The 15,351-nt window shown below is 33.0% G+C and overlaps 1 protein-coding gene across 1 annotated transcript; it reads left to right on the top strand.

Moving 5' to 3' along the window:
* Positions 1 to 14,404: 14,404 nt before the first annotated feature.
* On the top strand, positions 14,405 to 15,067 carry LOC108482779 (calcium-binding protein KRP1-like). Its single transcript, XM_017785888.2, has one exon. It carries the CDS (start codon positions 14,593 to 14,595, stop codon positions 14,968 to 14,970), a length of 378 nt encoding a protein of 125 aa, XP_017641377.1. The 5' UTR covers positions 14,405 to 14,592; the 3' UTR covers positions 14,971 to 15,067.
* The last annotated feature ends 284 nt before the right edge of the window (positions 15,068 to 15,351 follow it).

Raw genomic sequence — 15,351 nt, 5'->3', positions numbered from 1 at the left:
ATACAAACTGTAATCTATATTGGATGGCCTTGAGAGCCTAATGAATGAATTCTGAGTAAATTCCGATAATATGCTAGTGTCTGAAATGCTCTGTATGTTTCTAAAGGAAAGTTGACATCGATCTTAGATATCGTGTAAGCTCGTGTCTGAGACACATACCTCGATTTTAAATTTAATTGTAAGACCATGTCTGGGACATCAGTATCGTATCTGATTTCATGTAAGACCCTGTCTAGGACAAAGGCATCGATACTGAATTACATGTAAGACCACGTCTGAGACGTCAGCATTATACTTGTTTATGAGTATTTGTGTCATTTCTGAACCATCTGATGATAGAATACGAGATATGAGAATGAATATATATATGAAATGTATAATCTATACAGGTACGTTTGTATCGTACTAAATTTCTGAATATGAAAGACTTTATTTCTGTGAGATAATAAATGCAAAGTATGTATGAAATTATGGAAATGAAACATGATATGTATACTAGCAAATGAGCATGGTTAGTCTCATGAACTATTCTGTGAAATGGCTATGAATTCTTGCTATTGATTTGTACTTTATATGCTTTAATAGTTAGACCAATTGTATTTGGCTTACTAAGCTCTTTGAAGCTTACACTGTGTGATTTCTGTCTGTTTTACAGTTATCGTAGCTACTGAAGGCTCGGGGATAGTCGAGGATCGTCACCACACTATTGAACTCATTTTGGTACTTTTGAAAGTGTAAATATTTTTAAGTATGGCATGTATAGGCTAAAATGTCCATGTATTTAAGCTTTGATATGTATATATGATAAGCCGTGAAAGTTGGCTAGCAAATGTTATGTTTGTGCATAGTTTTGGTATTTGGTTGGTAATGTCAAATGGTTTATGTGCAATGTTTTATGATCTAATGTGATTTGGTCATCTTAAGCATGTTTTGTGCCTGGAATTAGCTGAAAATTTTGGTATAAATGTTGTTTAATAATGCTTGTAGGATTGACCCAAAAAGGGGTGGCAAGTTGGCTTAAACCAAGCCTGCATTGTGCCACATGGCCAGGGAACACGGGCATGCTTTGTGGCCGTGTATATAAGGTAGTAACCTCTTAAGACCACACGGCTAGGACACACGGGCGTGTCATATGGCCGTGGGCTTAAGTCAGTAGCTAGCTAAGTATCACACGGCCATAGCACACGGGCGTGTCTATTGGCCGTGGGTGAAAGTTAGTGTGTATGCCTTATTTTAGCACGGTTGGTTTGCATGGGCATGTCTGGTGCCCGTGTGAGGCATACGGCCTGGTAACACAGGCGTGTGACCTCAACAGAATTGAAAAAAAATTTTGAGCTCTGAAATTTATGGATCTGTTCGGTTTAGTCCCGTCTGTCCTTTAAAGTATGTTTTAGGTCTCGTGGACCTCCATAAAAGATGAATTGTTGATGATTCATGTATTAATGTTATTTTATATCTGTGATTCTGAATTGGTTTGAATTATTCTGTCTGTCTGGTAATGCCTCGTAACCCTAATCAAATGACGGTTACGAGTTAGGGGTGTTATAGGGGTTCTATTAGTAATCTCCTATTCTTTGAAGTAGTTGCTGCTGGTTTGGAAAGGATGATTGAATTTGGAACTCTGAGCTACAGTAAAGGTGAGTTTCAAGTGAGTTTTTATCATAACTCATTCATGTTAGTTTATAATGGTAGATCATGTGCTAATGTCTTTTAAGATAGCTTGTGAGTGTATGTGTGTGTGAATTATTGTAAAGGTTCTACATAATTACAAATGAGATTTATGGGTTGCTATATGAATAAAATGATGTGTGGTATGTATGCATGTGAAATCAGGTATGAAAGAATATCAGTTCGTTAGAAGTTTGAAAGAATCTGGGTAAGTGTGTTTTGTGGTAAATAAGTAATACAGCCAATTGTGATGCCTCTGGTAGGGCAGGTACATTACTAACCAGATTGACATATCACAACATGCAGATATGTGTAAGACCATGTGGTAGAGACCCATGACATCATATGGCAATGAAAATACTCATGGTGCTGCCTTCAGTAAGATGTAAACCGAGCTAGCAGATCACGCCATGAAAATATGTACAAGACCATATGAGAGAAATCCATGGCACCCTCTGAGATAGTCTGCCGGGACAATAAACATGTGATGTTATGTAAAACCTTTATAGCATAATTTGTAAAGCCTTTGTGGCGTATTTTGTGATGTTCATGTGGCATATTCTGTAAAGCCCTTATGGCAAATTCTATAATGTCCGTGTAGCGTATACTGTAATGCCCTTATGGTGAAATCTGGCATCTGTCTAATGAGTGAATTGTGTATGTAGTGGTCAAGTATGGAAATTGGTGTATATGTATGCGTCGATATTAGAAAAGAATCCGTCGAAGACTAAAAAACAATCAGAAATCTCCAAGTTAAGGATTTCAACAATAAATATGCCAAGATAATGTGGGTTATATTCACTAAGTTCGGTTGAACTTACAAATGTCTGTTTGTGATGCAAGATTCAATAAAAAGGTTGATATGCTAGGAGGGACCAGGCTAGGAATGCGCTTTTGGAATACCAGTGCCTCCAAGGCATAGCGTAAAAATAAAATTCCGGCAATCCAAACCATGGATCCATGTACGAGGAATGAATCGGGAAAAAAATTATGATAATGGTTTCAAAATTACTGAAACTTCAATTTGAGTAGACAGCGACGCCTTGGCAACGAGAATTCAGAACCACTATCGAACCAAGTCGCAACTTTTTCAGATGCCGACCTTTACGTAATCCACCCAATTGACAATGAACGGAAGAAGTACCTAGAACTGTTTTAGAGATTTCTTTGCTTGACGGCTGCTAGACCACCCAAGCTAGGTTTTCAGGTTTTATTTATATATATCTCTGCCCTTTTAAATTGGTATATTTATAACGAATTCTAATTCAGAAAATTTTAAAATAAATAAATATAATAATGTTTTAACCGAAAATTATAATTACATTAATTATAATAAAGATTTTGGTAAACTATATTTATTTAAATTTATATACGAACCAAATTCATATATTAATAGAATTACGTTCTCATTATGTGCACAACATCCTTGTACATATAATATGTTCAATAATTGATTGCCCAATTAAATTTATGTGACAACCAAACAAAATACCAACTATATTTTATTCCGATCATCTCAACCATATGGTGTGACCCTGTAGGCTCTTGTAACGTTAGCAGTAATACTAGAACAATTCTAATGTTACATACAATGAGTGGCATCTAGCAATACATCATTGCTACCTAAGTTACAAGAAGTCATGATTCGACATAACCTTTTGTAATATACCTTTCATGCATTAATCCTTAAGTCCTTTATCTTTGGAATGAACACAAGTCATAGAATAGTCACACTTGCATAGTCCATCTCATGTTTCTTGATATCTTGAGTAGACTATGATATACAAATAAGTATGACATCTTGTATCAACTTATTTGAACATGGCCATGCATTTCTAATCTCACTCAATCAAGTGGCCTAAGATATTACTCCCATTATGTATGAGGGACTTATTCTATATTGATCAACCATATCCCTCTACATAGATTGTGGTATATCCAACATCAGGCTTTATAGAACAACCAGTTACGGTGTACATTTGACTGCATCAAAATATACAACTCACGATGTTGGGATAATGATGATCTCAAGTTTGAGGATCATATACATATTAATCACTATAAGTAATATTGTGACAATTACATAATAGTCCAATAAACATACTCATAGCGGGTCAATCCAATATGTTGTTCTCTAACACACATATTCATGCATTGATTTTGACATTCCATATCAATGACAACTCTTTATCATCAATCAACAACATGTTAGTCTTAATGCATTATTGTTGTCCTAGTCAACAATAATACTTGACTAAGGATCTTTTAAGAACAACCATATTATTCTCAGGACATTATTATAAAACAGTTTATTTATACACAGAAAATAAACTGAAATAGTAATGGAAACACCTTATATTAATAAACATGGTAAACCAAGTATGTTATTACAACTATCTCATGATTGATATTTGGGCATACTGTTACAATCTCTCACTTGCACTAAGACCAATCACTCATATATCTAATACCAAGCTACTTAGTGTGATGATCATGCTTCTACTATGTCAGTGGCTTGGTCAGGGGATCAACAATGTTGTCATCTGTAGGTATTCTGCATATCTCTACATCCCCTCGATCGATAATCTCTTGAATAAGATGGTAGCACCTAAGTATATGTTTGGATCGCTGGTGAGATCTGGGCTCTTTAGCTTGTGAATTGGCTCCATTATTATCACATCAGAGTTCTATAGCATCTGATATGTTAGGCACAACCCCTAGTTCAGTAATGAACTTTTTGATCGAAATCAATTCTTTTACTGCCTCACTGGTTGCAATATACTCGGCCTCTTTTGTAGAATCAGCTACTGTACTTTGCTTTGAACTCTTCCAATTCACAGCACCACCATTAAGGCAAAACACAAAACCTGATTGTGATCGAGAATTATCCTTGTCAGTTTGGAAGCTAGCATCAATGTAACCTTTTACACTTAACTATTCCCCACCATTACACTTAACTGTGGTCCAGTGACCTTCACAGGGATCTACTTGGTACCTGCTCGTCATACTTAAGGTATATGAAACATCTGGACGGGTACATAACATGGTATACATGATAGATCCAATAGTGGAAACATATGGAATTTTACTCATGCATTCTCTCTCTTGTGGAGTTGAAGGACACATTTTCTTCGAGAGTGAAATACCATGTCTCATAGGTAAGAATCCTCTCTTAGATTCTTCCATATTGAACCTTTTTCTTACTTTATCTATATATGTACTTTGGCTTAGACTTAGTAGTCATCTTGATATATCTCTATGGATCTTGACTCCTAAGATGTAAGTGGCTTGCCCAAGTCCTTCATAGAAAAACAACTTCCTAACCAAGTCTTAATAGACTGCAAGGTAGGTATGTCATTTCCCATGATAAGTATGTCATCTGCATACAGTACCAAGAATGTGATAGTGCTCCCATTAACTTTCTTGTAAACACATGGCTTATCTTCATTTTTGATAAAACCAAACTCTTTGATTGCATCGTTAAAACGAAGATTCCAACTTCAAGATGCTTGCTTTAATTCATAAATGGATATTTGTAGCTTACATATCTTTCTAGCATCCTTTGGATTGACAAAACCTTCAGGTTGTGTCATGTACACATCCTCTTCAAGTTTCCCGTTAAAGAAAGCTGTTTTGATGTCCATCTGCCAGATTTCATAATCATGAAATACAGCTATGGCAAGCAAGATCCTGATGATTTAAACATAGCTATAGAAGAAAAGGTTTCATCATAGTCAACACCATAAATTTGGCGAAAACCTTTAACGACTAATCACCTATTGTATGTTTGTACATTACCATCCATGTCGGTTTTCTTTTTGAAAACCCACTTACACCCTACAGGTTTAACCCCTTCGGGTGGGTCAATCAAAGTCCATACTTGATTTTCATAAATGGAATCCATCTCAGATCTCATGGCCTCAAGCCATTTCTTAGAGTCTGGGCTCATCACCGCTTCTTGATAAGTCCTAGGCTCATCATGATCTCTAAGAAGAATGTCACCATACGTTGTAATGAGAAATCCATATCTCGAAGGTACATGGCGTTCTCTTAAAGATCTGCGCGGTAGTTATGTTTCTACAGCAGTTACTTGTTCCTCAATTTCTTGTGGAATTTGCTATTGTTCTATCTCTGGTTCAGTGGTATCTTGTGACTCTCGAATTTCTTCAAGTTCAATCTTTCTCCCACTTCCTTTTCTAGAAACAAATTCTCTCTCTAGGAAGACACCAATTCAAGCAACAAACATTTTGTTCTCAATGGGATTAAAGAAATAATATCCTTTGGTTTCTTTCGGATACCCCATAAAAATACACCTTTCAGATTTGGGTTCAAGCTTAGTAGACGTCTAATGTTTAACATAAGCTTCGCAACCCCAAATTTTCATAAAAAACATACTAGGATGTTTCCCAGTCCACATCTCATATGGCGTCTTTTGAACCGATTTAGATGGAAGACGGTTTAGTGTGAAAGCAGCTGTCTCAAGTGCATGTCCCTAAAAGGAAGTCGATAGATCAGTATGACTCATCATGGATCAAACCATATCTAACAGAGTTTGATTTCTTCTCTCAGAAACTTCATTCCATTGAGAAGTGCCAGGAGGAGTAAGTTATGTGACAATCCCATATTTCTTCAAAAAATCATCAAACTTTAAGCTCAAATACTCTCCACGTCGATCAGATCGAAGTGTCTTGATAGTTTTGCCTAGTTGATTTTGTACTTCATTTTTGAATTCCTTGAACTTTTCAAGGGCCTCTGACTTATGGCGCATGAGATAAACATACCCATATCTACTAAAATCATCAGTGAAAGTAATGAAGTAGTGAAAACCACTTCTGGCCTGTGTATTTATTAGTCCATATACATCAGAATGTATTAAGCCCAATAAATCACTAGCTCGTTCAATTTTACCAGTAAAAGGAGCTTTAGTCATTTTTCTCAATAAGTAAGATTCACATACTTCAAATTGATCAAAACAAATGAATCCAAGAGACCATCTTTATGGAGTTTGGATATGCGTTTCTCACTTATGTGGCCCAAACGAAAATGCCAAAGATAAGTTTGATTTGAGTCATTTATTTTAGATCTTTTAGTATTTATGTTGTAAATGGGATTCATTTGATCTAAAATATAGAGGCCATTTATCAATTGTGCTGAACCATAGAAAACATTATTAAGATAAAAGGAACAATAATTATTCTTAATAATTATCTCAAAACCAATTTTGTCTAAACAAGAAATTGAAATAATGTTTTTAGTCAAACTGGGCACAAAATAACAATCCTCTAAACATAAATCAAATCCACTAGGCAAAGATAAAATGTATGTTCCCACAGCTAATGCAGCAACTCTTGCTCCATTTCCAACTCGCAGGTCCACATCTCCTCTAGCCAAATTCCTACTCCTTTGTAGTCCCTGTACAAAAGTACAAATATGAGAACCACAACCAGTATCTAATACCCAAGAAGTAGTGGTTGATAAATTAATATCAATAACATAAATACCTGAAGCAGATGTTCCTCTTGTTTTGGCCTTCTTGATTTTCTCAAGATAGATAGGGCAGTTTCGCTTCCAATGTCCAATCACACCACAATGAAAGCAGTTTCCTTCCTTAGACACCCCACCTTTAGGTTTCAGTGCAGCCTTTCGTTTTCCAAGCTTGGGCCTACCCTTCCCATTGGGCTTTGTCTGAACTTTGGCCTTTCCCTTGCCCTTGTTGTTACAGACCATCAGTATGAGCTTGGGTCCAACCTTTTTCATGTTGCCTTTAGCAGTTCGTAACATACTGAGAAACTGTGGCAGAGTTTTGTCAATTTCATTCATATTGAAATTGAGGACAAACTGGCTATAGCTATCCGGCAACGATTGCAGAATAACATCAGTGGCCAACTCTTGGCTCAATGGAAACCCAAGCTTAGACAGGTTTTCAATATAGCCAATCATCTTAAGGGCATGAGGTCCTACTGGGCTTCCTTCAACCAGCTTACATTGGAATAGGGCCTTAAAAATATCGAACCTCTCTTGCCGTGCTTGCCCTTGATAAAGTTCTTTCAGGTGCTCGATCATATCATAAGCAACCATGTCCTCATGTTGCTTCTGAAGCTCAGGATTCATAGTGGCAAGCATAAGACATCCAACGTCTATTATGTCATCAGAATGCTTCTTGTAAGCATCCCTATCAACTCTCGAGGCATTACCAGATGGTTCATTAGAAAGTGGTTGTTCAATGACATATAATTTCCGTTCTTGTTTGAGGACAATCCTCAAGTTACAGAACCAGTCAATAAAGTTCAAACCATTCAATTTGTCCTTCTCAAGGACCGATCACAATGAGAGTGTATTGTTTGCAGCCATAATATATCTATAACAATAAAATATGCATGTGAAAAAATTTACCATGTTTACATCAATCATTAAAAGGATTTTATTAAGCATGTTCCCGCTATTTTATTTCAAAATTAATAATCCTCATATATTAATTTCAGAAAAACTTTCTCAAAAGTATTTCTAGTGGGTTAAGGATCCATATTTCACCTTTTCTTAAGTCAACTTTGGCTTTACTCTCAAGATTATGGTTATTTAGGTAAGCAATAATTTTCTAATTACATCATATGTAACTCCTACAATTTGGTGAACAACTCTTGCTCTAATCATCTTATGATTTATCCAAATTACTTGCCTCTAGGTTTCTAATCCTATTAGAGTAATCTAGTTAAGTAATTAACCAAATTTTAACCAGCGAATATCACTTGTTTATTCTTTGCGTTTAACCAAGATAAATACTAGTACTTTGCTTTGGCATAACCTACATAGTATTGATCGAGGCCTTAACGAGGGCAAAAATTGGAAGGCCATGATGACTTAATATTTTAATAAAGAGATTTTATTAAAGATGTTGCATCTCATCAATTTTAGTCTACTTCAGTCCATTTAATCTTTTAATTGATCTCATCAATTAATGAGGTTTATTATTACCTAATTTGCATGATTTAGACATCCATAACATCTCATACATGAATAAATAAAGCAATAAATAAATGCAATAGTTATAGCCCATAAACTATGGTGGTTCAACCCAAGCCAATAGGAGAACCAAAAGGAAACCTAAAGGTGTAAGCCGTCTCACAAGCTGTCGATCCACACTAATTGGCCCATCTTCCTTCTCGTCTAACCCATAACAACTTTTGCAAATTACAATATGCAGAAACTCGTTTTACATACGAGGGAGTAAGATGAGAAGAGAAATACAAGAGAATAATAGTAAGGCACGACACGTATGCCGTATTTTATAAAATTACAACCTTTTAACAAATGGGTCATCGGGCTATAACTATGCATTTCAAACACCGTTCATGTCAAAAATAGCATACATCATTCAACGTTTTGCTAAGTGAATTATAAAATATCCTTTCCATCTTTTATGGCTCATCAAGTTTTATTTATTACAAAACATACTGGAAGATGATGGGGATCTGAGGTCGTCTGAGGTCCTCAGATCCCCATTTCCAAAATATAAGAGGGAACTGTCACGGTAAGAGCCTCCGCCCTCGCGGAGTAAACCGCATACCCCAGTCAAATAAAACCTTACGATTTGATAAATTTTATCAACAAAATCGTAATTTTAGGATTTTAATCCTTGAGGTTTCATACCGGAACAACCCTTGTTCCACTAGCCGGTTAACTCTTACTGCACATTGTAAATTCCACCATCGCATCATTACAGATTTGTTAAAGTTAAACAGTAATAACATAAAACCGAATAGGCCATAACACCATGATTAACATTTAATTAATTATCGAAAGGAACAGATATCAGAATATACTTAGACGATTTGAACAGTAAAAAACGTAATGAAATTAAAGCATGCATCTCATACAATTGCATCACCCAAGTATTTAAACCCGAGTCCGTATCACACAAGTGGCTCTGATACCACTGTTGGAATGCCGGTGCCCTCAAGGCACAGTGGAAAAATAAATTTTCGGTAATCCAAACCATGGATCCATGTGCGAGGAATGAATCGGGAAAAAAATTTATGATAATGGGTTTGAAATTATCGAAACTTCAATCTGAGTAGATAGCGACGCCTCGACAACGAGAATTTAGAACCACTATCGAACCAAGCCTCAACTTTTTTAGATGTCGACTCTACGTAATCCACCCAATTGATAATGAACGGAAAAGTCCCCAAAACTGTTTCAGATATTTCTTTGCTTGGCGGCTGCTAGACCACCCAAGCTAGGTTTTTGGGTTTTATTTATATATATATCTCCCCTTTTTTAATTGGTATATTTATAACGAATCTTAATTCACAAAATTTTAAAATAAATAAATATAATAATGTTTTAACCGAAAATTATAATTACATTAATTATAACAAAGATTTCGGTAAACTATATTTATTTAAATTTATATACGAACCAAATTCATATATTAATAGAATTATGTTCTCATTATGTGTACAACATCCTTGTAGATATAATATGTTCGATATTTGATTGCCCAATTAAATTAATTCTATAATTAATTTAATTCATGTGACAACCAAACACAATACCAACTATGTTTTATTCCGATCATCTCAACTATATGGCGTGACCCTGTAGGCTCTGTAACATTAGTAGTAATACTAGAACGATTCTAATGTTACATACAATGAGTGGCATCTAGCAATACATCATTGCTACCTAAGTTACAAGAAGTCATGATTCGACATAACCTTTTGTGATTTACCTTTCATGCATTAATCCTTAAGTCCTTTATCTCTGGAATGAACACAAGTCATAGAATAGTCACACTTGCATAGTCCATCTCATTTTTCTTGATATCTTGAGTAGACTATGATATACAAATAAGTATGACATCTCATATCAACTTATTTGAGCATGGCCATGCATTTCTAGTCTCACTCAATCAAGTGACCTAAGATATTACTCCCATTATGTAGGAGGGACTTATTCTATATTGATCAACAATAACCCTCTATATAGATTGTGGTATATCCAACATCAGCCTTTATAGAACAAGCAGTTATGGTGTACATTTGACTGTATCAAAATATACAACTCACGATGTTGGGATAATTATGATCTCATGTCTGAGGATCATATACATATTAATCACTATAAGTAATGTTTTGACAATTACATAATAATCCAAGAAACATACTTATAGTGTGTCAGTCCAATATGTTGCTCTCTAACACACATATTCATGCATTGATTTTGACACTCCATATCAATGACAACTCTTTATGATCAATCAACCACATGTTAGTCTTAATGCATTATTGTTGTCCTAGTCAACAATAATACTTGACTAAGGATCTTTTAAGGACAATCATATTATTCTCAGGGCATTATTATAAAATAGTTTATTTATACACACAAAAAAGAAACTGAAATAATAATGGAAACGTCTTATATTAATAAACATGGTAAATCAAGTATGTTAATACAACCATCTCATGATTGATCTTTGGACATACTCTTACATGCGCCAAGATGGTTGTTTGAGTTGTGATGTTATGCATACAGAGCGCACCATAGAAGTATGGTGTTTAGTATTCTACGCCATAAAACGTCTATCTTTAACTTAGTTTTAAGTTATAACGTCATATGCTGCTTTTGAAAATCTGATGTATTCTTAAACATTTTATTTATTTAATCTTTTGTTTTTAAAAACAATACAAAAAGAGATAAGAAGTATGTTTTAGAATCATTTTAAGTCGATTGTAAAATTTTGTTAAGTGTTTATGTGTTGTAACATCCGATATCGGGATCCGGTGAATTGAGTCGGGTAAAGGGTGTTACATTAACTGGCCATGTCACCTGTCTTGTTAGGCCTGTAATGGAAAATGTTAATGGGTTACATTAATTGTTTTTTTTATTGGAACTAAAGTTGAGTGATTGTAAGTGTAATTTATCATTATATTTATACCATTATTAAAAAAGGTTTATATGTTAAAAAGAAGGTTTATATGTCAAAAAGGCCCTTAAGAAAATATGAAAAAAACAATAAAATTTCTTTATTAAATTCACATCCAATTAAGCTTCTGCTGTTAACACACAAAAAAAATAATTAAGCCCCTCTATTAATGGTTTTCGTCATTGACCATATTGACCCTTAAAATAAATTAACATACTAATCTGATAGTGACATGTGACAGTTTTGGTTTAATGTAATATTTTCTCATAAAATGATTAAAAATACAAAAAATCTAAAAATAATAAAAAGTATAAATATTATAAAATATAAAAATCTAATAAATTATAAAAAATTATAAAATTAATAAAATATATTTAAAATTTTATAAGAAATCGTATACTTTTTAAAAACTTATAAAATTTATCAAAATTATTAGAATATAAAATTTATCAAAATTATTAAAATATAAAATTTAATATAAACTTATAAAATTTATAAAAAGAATCATAAAAACTTGAATTGGATCGTATCAGTCGATTGGACCAATTAGATCGAAATCGACGACGGTATAGGTCCGAGGGAAACCATTAGATCAATTGACTTGGGAATTGGATGGTTGAATTGATTTATTATTTTTAAATGTTTTATTTAATTAAACTGGATGAAGCGATTGAACTGACAAATTGATGGCCTGATCGATTAGACCATGAATCTAGTTTTAAAAACCATGATCAAAATATTTCATACTAACATAACATATGCTAATAATTGGATAATAAAATTTTGGTTTGATAGATCTAATTGTACTAAAAATACTTTATATCATACAATACCTAGTAAATAATTTTCAACTTTTCAAGGTCCAAACTATTATATTGTATTTAAAAATTGGAGATAAAATTTTAAAAATAAAATAGTAATTTATGAATAAAAGGAGACGGTCCCAAAATTATTGTTTTATTTGTGGAATATTAAGAACATTTTATTGAACATGAAAATGAACTTAACAATCTGATTACTATTCTATTATTCAACGATTGGTGTGATGTCATGTGTTCATTATTTTATTATTTTAATTAATATTTTATTAATAATAAAAATTTAAATACAAATTTAATATAGGACTTAATTAGTTTTTTGCATTTTTCTTAAAGAATTTTTACCTATAAACCTTAAAAATTTAGAAAACAAATAACACAACATATCCTAGTCAACCAAAGACCAACTGTAAATTGAAAAGCAAGTAATGATGAAAGAAACAGGGAAAAAGAGAAATGATGATCCGTCGCTTCCATGGACGGTCAGCAACAGTTCTTCAAGGCAAAATTAGTGGTAAATGCCACTTTTTTTTTTTAAAAAAAAAAGAAAGAAAAGAAAATAGACCATTTTTAATGTTATTAAAAAAAAATGAGTCTGTTTTCAATTGACAAGGTAAAATGCGCTTTTAAAAAAGGACTTAATATTGAACGCACTTTTCTTTTAATATGTTAGTGCCTTTGATTGAATGATTAGATACTTATTTTTTTCTCCAATTACCGGGGTTTGATACCCTCTATTGCATATTTAAAAATTAGTTGATTTTTTAAAAAAATATATTTAATATAATGATATATGTAAAAAAATATTTCCATTATATAATTATAAATTTATTATTTTGTCTATATAAATAAAGAAATTATTAATAAAAACATGAATTAAAAAATTAACATATGTTTTAATTAAAAACTAAAAAGCTTGAAAAAAAAGAGAAGAAGATAAAGATGCAAAAAGAGGAATTGAACTTGTGAAAAGAAACAAGAATTTAACAATTCAATCAAGGATATTGAGTTATCAAGTAAAAGCATTTTTGATATAAAATGCTTTTAAAAACGCATCTTACATTACATGTTTTTCTCTATCAGCTGAAAAATAATTTATGTTTAAATAATGTTGTAAAAGACATATTTCCTTTTTCTTTTTAAAATTGATATTTATCACTAATTTTGTAGTTTTCCAATATTCACCTGTCATTTTTCTTTTTGCAAAATTCGGAAAAATCTAGAAAATTATAAGCACAAATAAATAATAATTTAAATATATATTTTTAAGTTGAATTTTATTTATTTGGACCATATTTTACTTTTGTATTTGACTTTATGTTGGGAGTTTACTAGTCTGAATCAAATTTTATAAATCCATAGTAATAAATTGAGCTAAAAGTAAAAAAAAATCATTTCAATTAATTTTTTACTAATTCAATTGATTTTGATTTCCATTCAACAGTGGCTTTGGGGATTTGCTTCAAATTTAGTTTAATGTTTTATTTAAACTTTTTAATTTAAGTAATTTGATGAACCGATTAAATCTGATCTAATTCTTAAAACATTATAATTATTTTAACTACTCCATTTAAAATTTTCTCAATAGTTTATTTTTGTTTTAATGATAAAAGAGTTAACTATAATATTAAATCACTTGCAAATAAATGATGAAACGATTGAGAAATTTGCTTTAAAAATTAAATTATAGTGGTCAAAGTTCATTAAATTAATTTTGTATAAGAGATAAAAGATAGATCAAACTTGATAATATTGATATAAACTGAAATTTTAAATAAAAACATTTGAGGATTTAATTTATAAACTCCAAATATAATTCAGTCTGACTCATGTTTGAAGACTTCCGGTTATCCAAAAAAAGTCACTAGAGAAACCGCTCTCTCGTTTCCCGTAAATTGACAATTCTATCCCTACCCCACCTTCGAAGAAACCATGGAGAAAGGCAGCAGTTCCAATATCCTGGACCGACCGACCATTTCTCATTTCCCCCTATTACCTGTAGCTTAGTTGTCTTTCCAAGCCCTCTTTCTTGGAAACCCCAACTCACCTTCATTATCCTCTTTCTTTATATATGTATATATTCCATCCCCAAGCTCCCCCCAACACATTCCAATATTATTCCACAACATCTACCCACAGTTGGGTTTCTTTGTTCTTTTTTTCTTTTTATTTCATCAAAACATGTCTGCGATTCCTCCATCAGCTTCACAAAACTCATCATCTTCAGGTTTCCAGGATTTCTTGCCCGTGATGGCTGACAAGCTCGGAGGGGATGGCTTGATAGGGGAACTGTGCAATGGGTTCAACCTGTTGATGGATAGAGAAAAAGGGGTCATTACTTTCGACAGCTTGAAGAAGAATTCGGCCCTGTTGGGGTTACAGGACTTGACAGATGATGATTTGAAGTGTATGATGGAAGAAGGTGATTTTGATGGCGATGGGGCTCTTAATCAGATGGAGTTTTGTGTGTTGATGTTCAGGTTGAGCCCTGAGTTGATGGAAGCATCTCGGTTTTTGTTTGAAGAAGCTTTTCAACATGAATTCAAGGATTTTCATTGATTGTTCTTGTTTCATCCATAATTGTCGTTTTAATGAAATTGTTGAATAGACAGAGAATAGAACAAAAGAGAATTGATCAAATATTTTACATTTATCATTTATGGTGCCTTTATTTATTTTAATTTTTCATTTGTTCATTTATTGAAGTATGCAGTTACTCCAAAAATAATAGATATTGGGTCCATTATAACCAAGTGGCGTAATAGTTGATTTATGGAATATTATTGGAATTTGAACTAGTCAGCAAGAAAATTTCCAAAAATTTAAAATGATAATGTACAAATAAAAAAGATTAAGCTTTGTAAGAGGAAGTTACGAGGGGGCTACATGGAGGAGAGTGGGGCAAGTGGCCCCAGTTATCCTCACCAACTTTTTGTCTTA

Source organism: Gossypium arboreum, chromosome 1 (genome assembly GCF_025698485.1).
Source record: "Gossypium arboreum isolate Shixiya-1 chromosome 1, ASM2569848v2, whole genome shotgun sequence".
Classification (NCBI taxonomy): Eukaryota; Viridiplantae; Streptophyta; class Magnoliopsida; order Malvales; family Malvaceae; genus Gossypium; species Gossypium arboreum.
This window is presented reverse-complemented; position numbering and strand designations above follow the sequence as displayed.